General features: G+C 42.9%; 1 protein-coding gene across 2 annotated transcripts; it reads right to left on the reverse strand.

Annotated features, from left to right (window-relative positions):
* Positions 1-634: 634 nt before the first annotated feature.
* On the reverse strand, positions 635-18,623 carry crispld1b (cysteine-rich secretory protein LCCL domain containing 1b). 2 transcript variants are annotated; one of them, XM_036519197.1, is made up of 14 exons: positions 18,363-18,623; positions 9,350-9,468; positions 9,125-9,257; positions 8,485-8,600; positions 7,959-8,059; positions 7,008-7,166; positions 5,872-5,932; positions 5,147-5,213; positions 4,765-4,895; positions 4,397-4,440; positions 4,249-4,321; positions 3,617-3,692; positions 1,700-1,833; positions 635-686 (listed from the first exon to the last, which is right to left on the reverse strand). In XM_036519197.1, exons 1-14 carry the CDS (start codon positions 18,621-18,623, stop codon positions 635-637), a joined length of 1,527 nt encoding a protein of 508 aa, XP_036375090.1. The 2 variants fall into 2 exon arrangements, with proteins under 2 accessions (XP_036375090.1, XP_036375089.1); XM_036519196.1 differs by having other exon boundaries at positions 7,008-7,169.
* Positions 18,624-19,142: the final 519 nt, after the last annotated feature.

Genomic DNA, 19,142 nt, shown 5'->3' on the forward strand with positions numbered 1-19,142 from the left:
TCACAGGTGTTAGCAGCATATTTTTTACAGAATAATACTTATTTAAAAATACACATATAAAAATAAACTTATGATACGTTCCATTTCCTAAACTTTTAAAACAAATCCTGAATCCTTCCTCCTTTTAAACAACTTTTTCAGAACACCAATAACAAGTGGGTGCCCGGAACAGGTAGACTTTGTGACAAGTATCCTGCAATGCCCACAACAATTCATTTCTATCTTTAAGTGCTAGAATGTATATTTACTATTACTGACTTCCTAAAAGGAAAAAAATGCAGGCAAGACAAAGGCTACATGCTAAAACAACACAGCAGATAAACATTCAATGTATTTACAACTCAGAATGCTATTTACATCAAATGTACAATGTTCAAAAGTTCACAAGCTCTGGTGGGTTGGAAAATGACAAATGGCTGTGAACAGAGATATTTCCCAAATTTTCTGACCTTTAGCCTGTAATTAACAGGTTTTTTTTATGTTCTACGTCATGTATAATGAACATGATCTAAACAATGACAGCTCTTGGTTTCAGTGCAGCCCAGTCAGAAATGATTTGATCCCAGGCCATGGAGTTTTTGCCTATTGGATGCCCAAGGCTCTGTTGAAGGTCAGCGCTCCTCATGGCCGGAACTCAAATGACCGCAAACACTCGGAATGCTTTGCCTGCTGAAGGATTCCGTATGCTGAGAAAAAAAAATAAGAGAGAGGGTTAGTCACCCCCATGAGGACAAACACAACATTACATACTCAACAGTGTTTAATTCCAACCTACTGTCCAAGTCCTACACTCTTCAAACTTCTAATTCAGTATAGACTGGTGTAGGAGACTGTTCAGTTAATCAATCAACCAATTCATCAACCAACAGTCTCTGTGAGTCACCATGTTTCAATTCATTGTGTTACAGCTTCAGATGTGTTTAATATCTAACCATCTCTCTCTCATCTAGCTCTGTCCAATTCAAATTCAAATTGGCTTTACTGACATGACCATATGGAGTACAGTATTTCCACTGAATCTTTTTTTTAAGTAATTTCCCCTTCATGCAACCCTGTTTTTGGAACTGCCAGTTGTACATTGTTGTAGGCTCATCTCACTGTGACTGCTCCTAAACTCACAAACGTATGGAGGTGGGACAAATGCAATCCTCCAATACACTTGACCAACCTCTTTTCCCCCCGGTCAGATCCTGCCACAGAGCTCCAGGCAGCCGAGGCCCAAACACCACCAGCGCAGGCCAAACGTAGCCATACCACCAAATAGTTCCCACAGCAACCTGCAGCCACTCAGCCTCTAACCTCAGCTGAATGCTGCCTCCATGTGTCATACTAGCACCACAAAATATCACTTGTATACTTTTAACCCTTTTGCACGTAACTTCTTTTATACTATGTAGTGCACATATTACGTTACATGCTTTGTTATGTTTTCATCAGCATTATTAAGCTTCTCATTTGCTATATTTTTAATGTTAAATCGCTGTTTCCTCAAAGCTACAATTAGTTGGAATTTTTCCAATCTAGTGTTCTAATCACACCGGTGTGACCCTACGTGCGAAAGGGTTAACCACTTTTAATGTGATTATCATTTAATGCTTACAATGATAGATTTAAATGAGGCTGTGAAGAAAGAAGATGGAGGATTTGACAAGTCGTAGTGCACTGGCCTCTGATAGGCTGGCACCCTGTGATCCCTCACCTCTCCGAGGAGATCCCGTTCTGGTACGAGCCAATGTACTGCCGCCTCCTGTCCACAGGCATCACGTCCAGGTATCCTCCTGCTTCATTCTTAATGACCCCAGCGTGGATGGCAGCACGGCAAATGCTGGATTTCTGCTCCACAAAAGACAGGAAGTGAAGGCACAGGAATTATAGGAAATGCAGAAAGACAGAAAGAAAATTTAAAGGAAGCATAGGAAATGCTATGTTGAAGGTTTAGTCAATGACATGTTGTCATTTCAGGCAGAAGTGTTTTTCTAAGTGGCCCGCAAAATGCTGCAGAAGGCTAGACAATGCCTAACAAGACCATGTCAAAGCCCAATATAATCATTTCCCAAAAACTCTCTGGGAAATCCAACCTCTACAATGAAGAATAGTGTGTTATGTGTTGATTACTCTTCTTTTGTTGATTTTTTGAGTGCTGTTATTTGTGTTCTGCCTTTGTATCATTGCTTAGTTAGCACCATTACATCCTATTACTGTCTACGGGGATGTTTGGGTCACCAATCTCACATAACAGTGGTCTTATTCTGCATTTAAATAATTTAAATAATAAAAATGTTAATTTGAGAATAAAAAAATGCTTCAAATGACTTTCTTTGGCTAGCCATAAACTGTCCTTGTCTCCTCAGCAATATGTGCCAATGAGCTTTGACATAACTGACTAAACCTTCATCTATTTGACCTAGAAGAAATGCAGGCAGACAGGAAGTCAAAGGAAGTACAGGAAGACAGAAAGTAAAGTCCATTCATCACTGCCTCATTTCATTGAAGACATAACTGAGGAAAATGAATACCTCAGTGTGTCTCTTTTTAACCACAACTTGTTCATGTCACCAATTATGTACCAGTCAGCCACCCTTACACAGTTCAAAATGCATTATGCACGTTACATAGGTTTCTTGCTCAGGGGCACGAAGGCAACACCCCACCAGGAATTAACGCCAGCAACCTTCCAGTTTGAAGGACTTTGCACTGCTACACTTGACACACACACAAACACAGAGCAGATTTTGCAGTACACGGCTGAGTGTGCTCTTTGGGTCAGGACGACGACGCAGCTGTGATGCAGCTCAACAAAAGCCAGAGAACCAGACAGCTGAGTCAGGCGGGTCAGCCCACCCCCGCGGCCCTAGCGTGCCGCATAAAGGAACCCCCCAGACGTGAGATTTCCGCAATGTGCTCCACGACGTGGCTGGCGCCCGCGCCCAATTATCTCCGACCTGGCACTGTTGTTGCTCACTGACCATCCCAACCCCGCAGGTCACAGGTCACGAACTTTGAAGTGTTTGCACAGTGTAGTAGCGCCGACCCGCCTATATGCTTTCATGAAGATTTGCACATCTGCCTATCTCATAAAGAAATGAATGTTCAGCAATAATAAGTGCTAAATTATCTTGATTAAAATTTGGCAGTGACAACAAAATGACTAACCAGGTTTTGATAGTTCTGCCTACATTACTTATTACTTTTGACAGTATGTTACTTTTTTTTATTCAATTACCATAATACTCGTGTATATGTACACTCATATGTTTATGTAATACATAAAATCTAGAATTATTACACAAACATGCAACATGTTATTAAAACATATTTGATCCTGTCACAGCATGCATACATAAATTTCAATTCTGTAGTTAAGTGAATGCCTTGGGACATTCACCCTCCCTCAGCATAGCTTAGTAAGTAATGGTTTGTGGTTTCCTTTGAATTAAAACGTCATTAAGAAATAATTTGTTGTTTCAGGTGGAAATCCTTGATTATACCCAGGGTAACAAGCCTTAATTAAATAACCCACTGATTAATTAACGATTGCAGAGGATCAGTTAACTGATGCTGGAAAAATGAATCCGCTAAAAGACCTCATTTAAATCAAGTATGTTTCTGGACTTACATCTGAGTAAACACGAGTCCCGATGACTCTGGCATAGTGATAGTGCTCCTGGACACAGTTACGGGGGCAGTATAACCTGGAAATAAAAACAGCAATTTTTTTAGCAGGATCATAACAATGTCATAACAGCATAATTGCACCATAGCAGTGTCATAACCATGTCATAGCATTGTAATAACATATCATAGCAACCTCACAGCAGTCTTGTAACAATGTCATTGCAGCTTCATAGCAATGCCATAGCGCTGTCCTAGCAGTGTTATAAAACATCACAGTGTCAGGGTTGTGTTACCATGATGATAGCAGTGTCATTGTGAGACACCATATTTATTTTCATACACATGGAAGAATGTCCCCTTTGATACTAAAATACCCATTAACACAAAAGTCATTTTCATAGGAAAAACATTACATTATTGTCAGTTAGCAGGCACTCTTATCCAGAGCAACTCACACAGGTTACAATGGTTACACATTATCCATTTATATAGCTGGATATTTACTGAGGCAAGTCAGGTATTTTGCCATAGGGTACAGCAGCGGTGCCCCAACAGGGAACTGAACCAGCAACCTTTTGGTTATGTGCCCTGCTTGTTACCGCTATGTGATGCTGCTGCCCGACATTTGCTTACCTTGGACAGTGTCTAACTGGCTTTTTGAAAGGGCAGAGCTGGGCAACTGTAGTCTCACACGTGATAGCTTTCACTATAAAAAAAACAGGACACAAATTTAATAATACAAAATGTTGCTTCAACTGGAGCCATGATAAATGACACTAACCTGGAACTTTTGACACCGTGAAAGCGTTTGCACTCTGTGATTTTCTGTGGACGAAAAGTGAATGATGCATTAAAATTACATAATGAATGACAGTCATAAGCACAATGAGCAAACTCTACTGCCCTTAAAGAAGCTCTGTATTACCCATACAGAGCTATAAAAGCAACACAATTTGCACGTGATACCAATGGAGATGATATTCAGTTGTACACCATATTCACAGATACAGATATACAATACTGTGCATTTTATACAGAAACATGTGCAACACATGTAACACACCACTATTATGGTAAAAGTCAATGTCATGATTTGAAAGAAAATTAGCGATGAGAATTTATAAACAAGAGTAGCAGCGTTGTGCTCACCCCAGAGTCTGCACCCCATTTTTGTTGGATTTTGTGAAGTGCTCTTTCCTCCCCACTCTTGTGATATCCAGCCAGCCTCCCTCATTGTCCACTATCCCAGCATGTAAACCAGCACCGCAAATACTAGATTGCTGGAAAAAAAGATGAAAAAAGTCCATTATCCAGGATAATTTTCAGGTCTCTGATATCATTCCAGTGACCTTGTGTGTAGCCCCCCAATCAGATGACAAGTATAGCTCTGTGTAACCATCCTGTCCTAGCAGACTGTGCTAGGATAGGTTCATCCTACTCTAGTCTTGCTAATAGTACTATTGGCTTGAAAATACATACCAAATACAGTGTAAAAAAAGACAATTGTCTCTGTACATTTAAAGTGACTTACCATGTCGTAATAGCCACTTCCGAATACTTTGGCTTTGCTGTGTGAGCAGCCAGCTGGGCATTCGTACCTGTGAAGGTAATTGTTCAGTAGCAGGTAATTTCAACGAGCAACAATTTCTGCCACTTCTCAACAGCACTGTACTAGATCGGCACTTATAAGTGTATCTGCAAGACTCTACTTGGTCACACGTTGTAGAAACTGTAGTGTCATATACCTTCAGAATGCACACACACCAGCATACTTGACATTGATCATTTCTACAGCATTATCACACTGAGGGATACAGCATAGTTTATGTAACATGCTGTGTCACGTTGAATAATTAGATGATTTCATTTCACGTAAGTTCACCACTCTAACCCAAAAAAGGCGTTAACCATTCTGAACAAAGAGGTACATCAAGTGACATTTGGTATATTCGTTATTAATAGCATGTTTATGAATGTGTTAATTGCTTATAAAGGCTTGCAGTATATTTAATATGATGTGCCACCCTTTGCTCACTTATTACAAGCTGGTCTTGTGATACAGCAGTAAGGTATTCATGGAGAACTCCAAAGCATACCAAAAGCTTACAAAGGCAAAAACAACCCTGAATCAAAACATGGCTTTTCAGTCTTATGAAAATGTAATGGAAGCGCATTAAATATAAGCATGGTAAAAAGAAATGTTTTCGATTTTAAGAAATATGCCATCAAATGAACTTTGGTTTAACTTTTAATTACCTGTTACAGGTTGTTCCTTTGCATTTATCACGTAGCTTATCCTCACAGGACACCTGCTGGGCTGCAAGACACGGACACTGTTTTAAATCTTGCTGACTGTGGCTCTGGAGATTTACGACTGGCGGTTCGCGATAACTTTAAATCGTCTTCTGGAATGTGGCATCGCAAAGTCAAACGCAGAACAATTCACTGGTGAAGCTTCGAGAACAAACAGAAGTCTTTCACTACACCCCCCACCCCCTGCCATGGAGCGTGGTCACGGCCGAGGTCTCTCAGCTTTCAGCGTAGGCCCCCCTCTCCTCAGAGGAAGCCATTTAAAACCCACAAGGCCCCCCGGCTTCCCGAAAGCAAACACTGCACTGAGAGGACGCCTGTGAAAACAGCCGGCGAGTCTCCCCCGCCAGCGAGATGGACTCGCATGTCCATTAAGTGAAACAGAAACTGCCCTGGCAAAAGCCTGCACCCCCCTCCCACTCGTCCCTCCGCCCTACCCCTCCCCACCCAAAAAGACTGGGCCTGCTGAGTGTTCAGCATGATTTTAGATAAACACAAGACACTTCAGTTGATTGCCAACACTACCCGCGGTGAAATCCGCCTCCCCCATGTTTTCAACCACCAGTTCAAAAATGCCATTACAAAGGGAGCTCGTTCATCCTAACTCTCTCTCTACCTCATGCTCTTTCTATCTGTTATATAATACACTTTTTCCATCAGTTTTTCACATTGTTATCTGTGAGTTGTGTACAGTTGTTATGTGTACGTGTTTGTCTACAGAGCAGCGATGGGGTTGATTCTATTTCAGTTCAGTCAATTCAGGAAATGAACTGAATTCAATTCATTGACTGAAAAATCTTTACAGAAAATGGACAACTTTCAGTCCATTATTTGAATTTCCATTCCCTAAATTGACTGAATTGAACTGTGCAAGTGGGCTTCTGGTTTTAAGTCAGGTCTTAATTGGAGCCATTGATTGAAAGGGACCTTGAACCATCGTTTGTCCCAGGTGAGCAATCAGTTGCTTTGATCAGCATGACCTACATTGTCCTTCTCACAACTGTAAAAATAGAATGCCCCAGATCCCTGTGTCTGAATCAGTGGTATAAGTCGGAAGATACAAATGTAAAACTCATTCTTACACATCTGCCTGGTGCTCACCACCTCGTTCCTCTCCGTGTGTTCGTTCGGGGAGGGGGTGGGGGAATGCCCTCGTGACCTGGGTTCTGGAGTTCTGGGCACTTCAGGCTCAATGTAGTTTGTTTCTTCTGTTTCAGGATGGTATCGTCTTTCCGCCCCATCTTCTACAAATGAGTTGAAAATGCCAAATGGTGATAAATGACCACCCCAAATAGGATTTAGCTGAGAGCAGTACCTTTATTGCAGCAACCCATCTTGTGAAAGGAAGTTCATCTTCGGTCTTATGATGTATGCTACTAAAACTGTGATACAATGAATCTGGGGAGTTTTTCCCCAATGTCAGATGCAGAGATTGCAGTAAACTTAGAGAGGGACTTAAGTTCAAAGCCTATACAATGCGGCCGGAATGCTGCAAAAACATACCAGTCCAATATTGCCTGACAGCCTCATGGTGATGTCATTGCACCATATTGTAAGAGAGGACTAACTAGCGGACATTTTCTGATTTCATTTGTAAGTGCCTTACACCCCTTAGCTGATTCACTAATTAGCACTGGCACCCCTTCTCCCTTTTCCCACAATGCACCATGGCACACTTTCAATACAGTGTATTTTGAGAAAAGGGGCAATAGTGCAAGCCAGCACAGGAACTTGAGGTATTGTTGTGTCAGTGACAATCACAGATCTGCATTGCAACATAACAGAAGTGTATATAAATACTGAAAATTCAGGTTACACAAAGTAAACAGTTATTTAGTGGCAGTCACTGGCAAAACATATTTTTTTCTATGGTGGGTAGGGTAGGGGTCATAACATAAGTAGACAGACAAAGAAGAGGTCATAAGCGAGGAACGTCTCAGAACTACATTCATAGATAATTCCCCAGTTTACAGAGGAAGTGATCAAAGCAGGATAATTTAATGGTTTCACACATGTTCTGTTTTGGCACATACCTTTATAGCACAGATTGTCCCTGCACCCCCCGCCATAGCTGGGGGGGCAAGCCGAGCATGGGCTGCCATGTTTGTACGGGGCATGCCCCCACCAGTTCCCCCTGCAGATGCCCAGAACGAGAGAGAAAAAAAACAGGCTAGAGTCAGAATCACAGATCGCTTTCTGAATAATGCTACAATTCAGGCCAACCACACTGCAGCTCAAACTCAACTGTAGAATAACATGTTTAATTAAGTGTTACCTTCTGCTTGTGAGCACAGCAAGCGTGGCAGTTTCTGGAATTGATGTAAATGGTACAAGTAATGACAAAAAATGTAACACTTATCTTACATCGTTGGTTCAAAATTAATGCCACGCTGCAGTGCAGTTAAGCTGAACTCTAGCCAAAGTTTGAGCCATGTGGAGTGCTATGAACTGTTGCTTCATTTCGACAATTTCTCATTTGTTTGCATGAATCGTATAGATTCTGTGTATATTAGTGTATGTAGTGTGTATGATGAGAAATGTAAGGGCATGTTCTCTTACGGCGGGGAGTAATTGCAGACCAGGTAGACGGCTTTGGCCCAGATCATCCCCCACACGTTCATGTTGTAGCACACATTGATGGCACAGCCAATCCTATTGCTAGTGGCCCAAACCAGCTGCAGAGAAAAGGGATTACCCTACTTTTGCGTCTGATTCTGAGAAGAGTTTAAGTGCAGTTTGAGTTAACCCTATCAAGGTAAGACTACTTACCTTGATTAATGCTAACTGCTTACATACTGTATGTGGCCTGTAAAAAAGAACACTAAGATCTATCTCTAACTCCCTATCTCTCTCTTTCTCCCTCACTCTCTCAATTCTGTTCAATTCAGTGATTTAACTGGCATGACAAAATATATTTGTGTTTCCAAAGCAAAATCACATATTAAACAGTCATTATGCAGCAATTAAAAAAAAAAACAATGCACATGAATGCACAAATTTACTAGGAAAAAAAAAACAGAAAGAAATAAAATAGTTCATTTTCGAAGGAAAACAATGCAAAATCTGCCTTTCTCTCTAATGATTACACTCATATAAAGCACTGCCATTCCACCAAAGGACTCGTCATTACTCAACACGTATTTGCTGCACACGGGTGTAGAGTGTGGGGTAGAGAGCAGGAGTCAGGCCGCCTGCTTACCTGTGTGTAGTGGGTGCACACTGGCCCACGGCAGCGGTAAGGACAGTAAGGGTCACATTCCTGGGGATAGGGGTAAGAGAAGTCCCTCACTTCATCATACCAGGCCTGGACGTGAAAGGTAGGCGGCCGGTCTCTAAAACAGGAAACACACATATTAATACATACACTGACAGATCCATCTGTAGATAACAGTAGTGATATTGCACTGATTCCTGATAATACTACCTGCCCCAGTGAGCCCCCAGGTTCTGTCCGATCTGGGTCAGCATGCTGGCTGGGCCGTGCTCCCAAAGGCAAGTGTGAGCCCAGGCTTCCGCGCTTCTCTCGAGCTCTGTGTCCCACACCTGCAACAGTCCCATAAACAACCCATTTACATTCCTTTACATGTATTCATTTAGCAGAATCTCTTGTGCAGAATGTCTTACAGAAGTGTGTTTAAACAGGGATAGGCAGCTAGCTGCATGGATACTGAATCTTGACTGCCACCTTTGAATGGAGTCATTGTTCAAGCCATTTCCACACACTCTGGGTTAGATGCTCCAGGGGCCCTCTGACACACCCTTGGGTTTTCATTCCGCCCAATGCTCAGTCGCATCATTTGATCAACCACCTAACAGATGCTAACAGATTTCCCATGCCTAACGCTAAACAGGTGAAGGTGAGGGTTAGGCATGGGACAGTACACTCAGCTTACATTACGATACATTTCAAGAAACGGAGTTCACAATAACTTTGTGAACAATCTTGTTTATAACGAAACAATATTCCCAGAGAAATAATGCTGACAGGAAAAAAATATATATGACATGATTGAACAAGTTTTCTTTTTCTTCCCTTTATTCATATTTCAAATTAAATGAGTAGTGGCAGTGGCGTCGTTAGGTCCGATCATTCAAGGCTATAGCCCCAAATATTTTAAGCCTAGCCGCGAATATTTCGCCCTGGAAAAGGAGGTGTTTACAGAAAAACAACAGACAGACTGTGTAACAGAGCAGAACTTGACCTGCAGCGTCCGAAGGTGTGATAATATTTATTTATTACAAAGGTAGATATAACCTCCCCAACCTACCGATGCCGATCTCCCTTCAAAAAAAAAAAAAAAAAAAAAAAAAAAAAGACAAGCCCCAGGCAATCTTGACTTAGCCCCTGACTTTTCAATAGCTAGAAACGCCCCTGAGTAGTGGTAATGCAAATCCAGTCTTGTTCAAAATTAAAGTGCTTAATTAAAAAAAATACAGATTTGGATTCGCATTTTGATGTCTTGGTCTTATCAGAGCTGCTCGCCATTCTGCTGTCTTTCTCAACTAACAGTGCTGTCATGTGATGGTGCTATTGGTAATAACCAGCTCAGATGTATACAGAAATGTATATACATTCAAAACAGTTTTAATCTAAGGCATGACATTATTTGATTTCACAGCATGTTCTCAGGGAGAAGAAACATTTAGTCATTTTCTGATTTCACAAAATTTGATGTTACAATATTTTGTGTTGTGCCTAGTAACCATAAAAATTAACAAGTTAACGTGTCTGCATTCAGGAAGGCCAATCTGCTGAAATGTTGCATTCTAGCCCTAGCATGACCTAAATTCTGCAATCTCTACAGCCAACAGCAGGTATCTGGAGTGAATACAATATTTGTGAAGACATTCACAGCTCTATGGATTTTAAGTTTAAGCATGCACAACAGACAGTTTATTAATCAAGTGTCAGGCTTGACAACTTGTCAGGCATGCACTCAACAGAGATAATGTATGCGTAAATGTTGAACAATCAAAAGCCATGGATGATTAACCCACTCAATCAGCATACAGCAGGCTTGCCTCATTATACAAAACATGAAAACTGCGTAACAAGCAATGTTTTTCTCTGCAATTCCAGGCAGTTCCTTGCACGTTTATCTGAATAAAGAACACAGTCACCCCAAAACCCCCCGCTACTTTTTACGGTTGTCAGCGAAACTGTGTTAGGCTGGCTAAACACATGGATGGCTTCTGTACAGGCTATGCGTAGCATACAAACCAATGGTTTGAAGACATGTCTCTGTTGAACCGCTGTGAGAGAACAGTAAAGCATTCTCCTTTCTGAGGAATTCAGTCTGAATGAAGCGTGAAACTTCTAGTTATGCCAAAAAAATGTTTTTTCATGCTAAATATTTCAAGGCACCCAACTCCACAACATCCTTTGTTATTAGTTTGGAACCAGAGCAGCTTTCTGGGTTGTGCAGAAATTCAAGGCTGATAAGCTTAAGCCAATCAGACCGATAAAGGCTAAACAGGGGGGGTCGAACCAAGTTTAAACCACCGATCCGTTTGCGCATTGCTTATTTCAGACAAAGGGGGCGGAATCACAGTAGCCGAACAGGCATGGAAGGGGGGTTCTGCTGTTTCACAGCGGCGCTGTGAAATCGTTCTTGCTTAAAGAATAGAGGCAGTGTGCTTCTGCTGGACCCGGTTCCGCCTCATTTTCCCCCCGAGAAGGGGGCTATTTAGGAGAGCGTATATGGGAGCATGGGTTGCCCCTCCATAATGGTTACCATGTGTCTCCCCAGCATTTCTCTCCACCTGGCTGCTATCAGCACTTCCCTCAGAGGTCACCCCCGAGGAGAGGTTCAACTCACCTCCAGGACACCAGCAGCTGATTTATATGTTATCTGCCTCATGCAGTGGCATTATATAAGCTTTGTAACACTTGCCCATTACATAATAACCGATGTATTAGATGTATTGCATTACATTATGTTACATTATTGTTACATTATTATTATTACATTATTTACTTCATTCCAAAGAGGTTTGCAATACAAATGTTTTATTTTTTAAACAAATATGAAATGTGTTATGTTGTAACACATTTCTGTGTGTTTGAATGTATGTATGTGTGTGTGTGTGTGTGTGTGTGTGTGTGGGTGCAAATGTGTAAAAACACACACACATTTGAAACAGCACTGCAACACATTATCAAAAGGATAAATCACTGTCCTGTACACTGTCCAACAACATTTAAAACCCAGAAAGGTGTTTAAAAGGTACCAGCACACTGGCAATTGCCTTAAACCGGGGGTTTGTGCACAGAATCACACAAGAGTCTTACTCCCCAAAGCAAACCAGCTAATGCAGAGCCCATATGTCCTGCAAATGCACATCTTCTTCAAAATCCTTTCCACAGTCATTGTTTACTTAGTTTTAAGACCTCGTTTACCGCTTTCTTGTTTTGTTTCCTCCTTTTTTTTCTTTTTTTTTTTTACATCTGGCTACATTCCAAAGAAGAGCAAAAAGAACAGACTTCCTCTGTGATTTCTGAAAGTGTTTTACCAGACAAGGATTTCTGAGGAGAAAGTGACAATATACATCACACATCCCCTTCCCCTAGGGCAAGCACAAAGACCACTGTTTACTAGCGAGGGAACTGAAGAATGTTAAACACGTGAGACTACCAGATAGGCGGCCATTGTGCGGGGGTTGCTAAGGCTACTGTTTCTGTTATATCAAAGCCATGAGTGTGCAGATTTGTACAGCTCCTCAGTTTTTTTCCCTCTCTTTGTATTTGTGTGTATATTTGCACGGTCTTGAACTCCTGTGGAATTTGCGCTGCCTGGAATCTGAGAGGTAGTGAAATTCTTGGATGTCAGTGTTATTTTGCAGTCAAAGCTCCTTCCCTTTGCTGACCTCCTCCAGTCCTACATAGCGCTGGCTTTCTGAGAGGAGTGGCAGTGTTTGTGTGTGTGTGTGTGTGTTTTGCAGAGGTGGACAACCCTGGCTTCAGAAAGTAAAAGACCTGCCACGTATTTGTTCTACCCATGCGCTACACCAGCTGAATTTAATTAGCACAACTCTTCAGCCAGGTAGAGGAGCTAATTAGTGAAATCACCTTGTTTAGTAAATGGCTAGAACAAATACATGGCAGGGCTTTTACTTTATAAGTAAAGCTGGGGTGTGTTTCTGTGTGTGTATGTGTGTGTGTGTGTGCGCGTTTGTGTGAGAATGTGCCTCTGTGTGTGTATCTGTATGTGTCTGTATCTGACTTGTTCTTTTTTCTGTGTGTGTGTGTGTGTGTATATGTGTGTGTGTCTGCATGTCTTTGTAGGTTTGTGTGTATCTGTGTGTGTGTGTGTGTGTGTGTGCGTGTGTGTGTGTGTGTGTGTGTGTGTGTGTGTGTGTGCGTGTGTGTGTGTGTTTGTGTGTATGTCTATGTATGCATGTCTGTATGTGTGTATATGTGTATGTGAGCATGTCTGCATGTGTGTGTGTGTGTGTGTGTGTGTGTCTACAAGCTGGAATAGAGAGAAACAGCCTTGTATTCACACTGTGTAGGGAGCACTTAACACACAGCTGTGAGCAGCAGGTCCGTGTCTGAATAGACAGATTGAGCTTTATACTCCATTCAATCTTAAACCCAGATTCAACTGCAACTCACTTTAGAAATTTTAGAGAGGTACTACTTTTCCTCAATTAAAGAAAAACCAGAGTCCGCAAATGAGTCTATGTCTACTTTATTCAGTTATGTATTTTTTCTGCGCCTAATACCAATATAAGGATATGCATGCAATTATGTATAGTGCTGGATAACATTTTTTTCAGTCCTCACATATTATTCTATATGAATAAATGATACAGTTAAGAAATTACCAAAAAACCTTTTTTACTCAAAGCTGAGGAAGAACTACATTGGTGGGCAAAATTAGATCGAATCTGGACTTTGGTTTTCATTTAAAACAATGCAGAGAATTAACCCTTCACACTTCACACGTTCCTAGGTTAATGAGTGTAGACTAACTAAACATAGCATGGCATGGCAGTGAAAGAGGTCTGTTCCTTGACTACATGTACAATTAGTAGAAACAACAAGCTTTAAGTGTTTCATTGTGGATAAGTATCTTTAACATGGACAATCTGTAAATAAAATTGTTATGGGGCCTTGGGTATATGTGGTGTCTCTGTATGCCACAGTGAATAGAAGGGTGCCTGCTGTTCTTAAAAATTCAGCCATACAGGTCACCCTGGATGTGGGGAGATTTGGATTTGGCGTGCACGTAGCACAGGCTCTGAGGAGCGGTGCTGTGTTCGCCTGAACAGAGTCCTGGAATTCAGAGCTTCTGGCTTCATGTCAGGAGCCTCCCATCAGCGAGGGCGTGACAGGGCTCATCTTCCCCTCACTTCAAACGCTCGCACCCAGCTGTTTATCGCTATGTCAACATGCGCCCGAGGCCAAATTCCTTTGTCCACCCCCCGCCGCAGGACGGAATCCGGCGGGGTTTGGGAACGGAGGGATGCCACCCTGAGCCGAGACCCCTGCCCGCCCACGAGAGACAGCGACGGGCACCGCTGTCCCGGAACGGCAGCCACCGGGGCGGCCTCGGGCGCAGGTCAGCACCCCCCTCCCGTGAGCGCCACAGGGGTCCCAGCCTTCGTGGGGTGGAGACCGCAGGGGCGACGCGACAGACATCGCACCCAGCTGGGAGATCGCAGGGTGGGGAGAAAGTCACGCAGCAACAGCAGGGGCGGCACGCAAAACATTGCCAGCCACAGAGGAATCCAAATCCTCATTTGCTTTCAACCTAGCCCAGAATGAGAGGGGGAGCTGACTGTTGGGGTTGTGGGGATGGATGGTGGGTTAAGGACTGTGGTGGGCGCGGGGGCAGTGGGGGGGATTTAGATATGGGGGGTTGGGGGTGGTAAGGTGGTGGGGGGTGTCAATGGAGTGTGATGATGGGGGGAGTTGAGGTTGTGTGTGTGTGTCTGTGGTTGGGGGGGGGGGGGTGTTGAACATTGCTGACAGCAGAGGAATCCAAAGTCATATTCTTCAAAACCAGCCAAGAGTGATGGGGGAGGGTACTGGGGGAGTGTGGGTGGGGTGGGTGAAGCAGTGTGGTATGTATTGGGGTTTAACTATGGAGTTTGGGGGTGGTAAGGAAATTTGACGGGGGGGTGTAGGGTGTTGGGGGGGGTGGCAATGAGGTGTTGGGGGGATTGTGTGTTCATGGTGGGAGTGTGGATAAAGTAGCGGGGGGTTTTGGGGTGACTGCAGGTTTCTCAGGCTGGCCCCTTGCCTGGGTTAGATGTTATCAGTGGGGGTTGTTTATGTGCAGGTATTTTTCGCTCCGCTGAGCGGTTCGTGGCCCCGGAGTGGCCTGCTCTAGCCGTGCACATGTGCCAGACGTCGGAGTGTGTGTGTGTGTGGGGTCCTCCATCTCCATCCAGCATGGAGCGGCAGCATAGCCGTCAGCCGTTTTAAAAAGCCTTTTTCCTTTTCCACACAGCCCCGCTGACACTTCAAAGCCCTGCTCTTTCAAGAATGAAAGGAGGAACAATAAGAGTGAATCCAACAAAAATATTCCTTTCCCTCTCTTCACCCCTAATAATTTATCACTTTCATGGTGAGACAGGATTTCCTTTGCGCTTTCTGCTCATGCGATCCACCGAAAAGTGAGGGAAAGCAGGTCGATTTCCCCACTTTCAGCGCGTTCACGCGTATCCCGCTGAAAGCCGAGAACGCTGGCCACCCTGCTGAACCCAGCTCATATTTGCACAAACGTCAAATAGAGGCATAATCTCACCGCCGTACCACACATATCCTGGAATGACCCTCCCCCCTGTCCTCTCTCCCCCTCCATTTCGGCTCTCTGGTTGTATACCTTGCCATGTGCTCCCTATGGGCGCCCCTCGCACCGTAGAGAGGGAGCCTCTCCAGGTTGATCGCTGCTGCCTAAGCAGTTTTCACGTGAGGCATGTTTAAACTGGAGCCTTGGCTCCATTGTGCAGAACACACTTTGGCTGCATTATATAATGCCATGCCTCAGCAGTATTTCTGCCCAGCATGGTCATTCTTTTTTTTTTTTGCTTGTTTGTTTTTTTTTAGTCTCCCCCCTCCCCCACCACCTTTTTCAATCTTAGCTTTGGAACTTTCCAATTGTACATTAGACTTGTCTCACCATCAAAATCCTCTGCAGAAGCGCAGAAGTGCAGGGGGTAGAGGGGGCGTTGAGAATATGATCCTCAGATACATATGCATGCCAACCACGACTGCTTTTCACACTACAAGTCCCATGATGCACCAGGAAAGCGAACACTGAGTCGACGTTAGGCGCATTTCTCTAAGCACCTGTGACTCACAAGTGCCTGATGAGCTGTGGGGTGCTGTGACTGGTGTGACACGGTAACCCTGGCTGATAAAACCAATCCTACCCAATTGGAACGAACTCCTGGTTATTGTCAGCAAATCACACAGCTTGGACTCAAACGCTAGGACTTAAAAAGAGTGCCTGAGTCATCTGAACCACTTGGGAGTTGTCATGGTCAAGCATAAAAAATAAATAATAATTAAACATCTCACAGCTACAGTCTTTTCCTTGTTCTTTTCAGTCTTGGAGTACAAACAAAGACTTTTTAGGCAGGCAGTCATTCAATCTAACTACTATGGCACATTGCCTTAGCTTTGAGTGAGAACATTTAAGTAAGCATTCGTTTTTTCCAAGCCTCACAAAGAAAGCACCAAGTTAGCGTAGAAGTTTAAAAATGCAACACTTGCTTAAATTTCTTCCTCAGAACTGACAACAAACCACCCCAGATGAAATACCTCCTTGATTGTCAGATGGGTGCAGCTGGCTATTCCATGCACCACTGCTGCCAACATTGGTGGAAAAATTTGAAATTTGAAAAAATGAGGATGTGTTTGTCTTCATGTCCATTGAACTCTAATCTCTGTATCCAAAGAGTGTGTGTTTGTTTTGAATTGCACACACTCTTTTCATGATAATCTTCCATGTTATTCCACAGATTATTATACAGAATAGATCGGAATAATGTCACTGACTGTCCTGTACATTTATGCTAACAGGCACACTGTTATGCATTTAAAATGTTTGTGGAAAGGGGCAAACGAAAAGGTCTAAATGTCACATGTTGTCTCACATGATACAAATGCGTCACACGTTGTTCTTTTTGCTATTGACACTTGGATAGGAGACCTCCTGGGAAAACCACGTTGCTGATGGAAATGGTGTTTGTGGGCCAGTATGGGATGGCCCACCCTCTGGACCAAGCAGAACACCAAGACCCCAGTCTGACAATAGGGACATTGTGCACCTGTCTTTCGGATGAGACATTAAACCAAAGTCCTGATACACTGTGACCATTCAAGATCACATGGCTCTTCTAGCCAGTTTCCCAGTCAAATTCTTTCAATTTGGCCATCAAATGTTTCCCTAGTTTAATTGACCAAATAAAACCCCTAACTCTCCCCATCAACCGATGTGTCCTGTTCATAAAATGGCTGTTGTGCATCACCCAGGTGGGTGCTACACATTGGTAGTGGCGGAGCGGAGTCACCCCCCCATCCCTTCACTGTAAAGTGCTAAAAGATGCTGGAGAGGCAGTATGTAAATGTAATCCCTTATCATTACCATAATCAAGTGCAGAAGCTTGTGTGTTCAAGTCCAATTTGGGCCACAGCACTCGTAACTTTAAGAAAAATGATTTTGCTTTACTCCAGAGAATACCCAGATGTATAAAAGGAATATATACATCAAAATGTAAGCTCTGTATTTTTCCCTTGACAAGGGTATCTGCTAACCATATAAATTAACAATAACACACAGGCTGTGCTCTACTGGCAGAAAGTTGATATGCTACTAGAAATCCAAATTAAGAAGGAAGTACGTGTGCTCGAAAAAATACCCAATTTTGTTAATGTACTCTGCAAAATGACAGCAGTGAAAAATGTCAATTCCATTTCGCAGTTTTTCAACAGTTTATCTGTGTATCATTTGTAATAAAGAACCTTGTGGTCTTTTTTCACCTTATAGTAAAAGGAATTAAAAAACAAGATTTAGACCTTAAATAAACAACCTTTCTACAACTGATTGTCTCACCCACAATTATATGTAACTGGTTAAATATGCTAATCATGTGTGCCAATCAATGCTCTCAGTGAAAGCCTACTGTATGTTGCCAAGCCACTCCTCCATTTTAACATGGTGTTGATGGTCTGGGGGCTCAACTGATATTCATATCTCCGCACTTGTATCTTTTTCAGTGCCCCTATTTTAGTCATTTGTTAAGGTCACAGATTTTTTTAACAGTGTGCAACTGTTTTGTGTACAAAGCTCCCACAAATGTGTGGGGATAGTTGTATTTTGGGTACCCCTGACAGGCAAGACATGACTGGCAGAAAGGCAGGATGTGATAGGCTGACAGAAAGGCCTTGATTGGTTCTCTTGGCGTGCACTGTGGGCCCTTACCATGTACTCCATATTTGAGGCTTGCGGGTAGACTTCCCCCCTCAGCTTATTGTGCAGATCCAGGATCAGGTGCATGTCACTCTCACTGATGGCTCTCTTCCCCCTCAGCCTGGGCGCCACCCCCTCTCCATCCTCCTCAAGGTACTTTTCCAGCATAGCCTCCAGGTGGGTGGAGTTAGGGATCACCATGGCGACCACTGTTTGGGATATAAATAGAAGAGCGGCTGTCCCTCTCTGCCAGTCCCAGGGTAAACGCTTCATGCTGATTGGCCTGAAAACTCCCTGGGATGAACTCCAAGACAAAGTCGTTTTTTTTCACTCAACTCTGTTGGCAAAAAGGAAGAGAACACCATGATTGGTTAAGAGTTCAACCTGTATTCGTTTTGCTAAATGACTAAAGTCAATATTATAGTTGGGAGTCAAAGTGAACCACTGTGGTTTCAGACATCTACATTTAAAACACTCTTGTGTACAACAGCCATACACACAGCTGTACACTAGCATACAACAGTGTCGAGTAAGGAAAACACACAATTTATGTCCTTTATTTAATTTGAGGTATGTTTAATTGCACCTGATCATAACCAAGTCCCTGCCAGTTTTCGTATTAACAGCAGTAGCACCGTGTCAGATTAAGTTTAATCGAGTCACGGGGAGGCATTGTGTCAATGGACGTGACGATTGACTTATTTGCATGTTGCATTTCATACTGTATCATTTCTGCTGTCGTTACACATGCGTCCTTTCAGGAACATTGGTCAAGGTAAAAATATATAAATA

The sequence above is a fragment of the Megalops cyprinoides genome, chromosome 24 (genome assembly GCF_013368585.1).
Source record: "Megalops cyprinoides isolate fMegCyp1 chromosome 24, fMegCyp1.pri, whole genome shotgun sequence".
NCBI classification, from domain to species: domain Eukaryota; kingdom Metazoa; phylum Chordata; class Actinopteri; order Elopiformes; family Megalopidae; genus Megalops; species Megalops cyprinoides.

Excerpts from the sequence above, each read along its gene's own strand:
- crispld1b (XM_036519196.1), bottom strand. The coding sequence starts at position 18,623 with ATGAAGCGTTTACCCTGGGACTGGCAGAGAGGGACAGCCGCTCTTCTA. Across the intron at positions 8,601-9,124 it reads TGTGCACCCACTACACACAG|CTGGTTTGGGCCACTAGCAA; the intron begins GTAAGCAGGCGG and ends TTTTCTCTGCAG. Across the intron at positions 4,322-4,396 it reads CACGGTGTCAAAAGTTCCAG|TGAAAGCTATCACGTGTGAG; the intron begins GTTAGTGTCATT and ends TTTTTTTTATAG.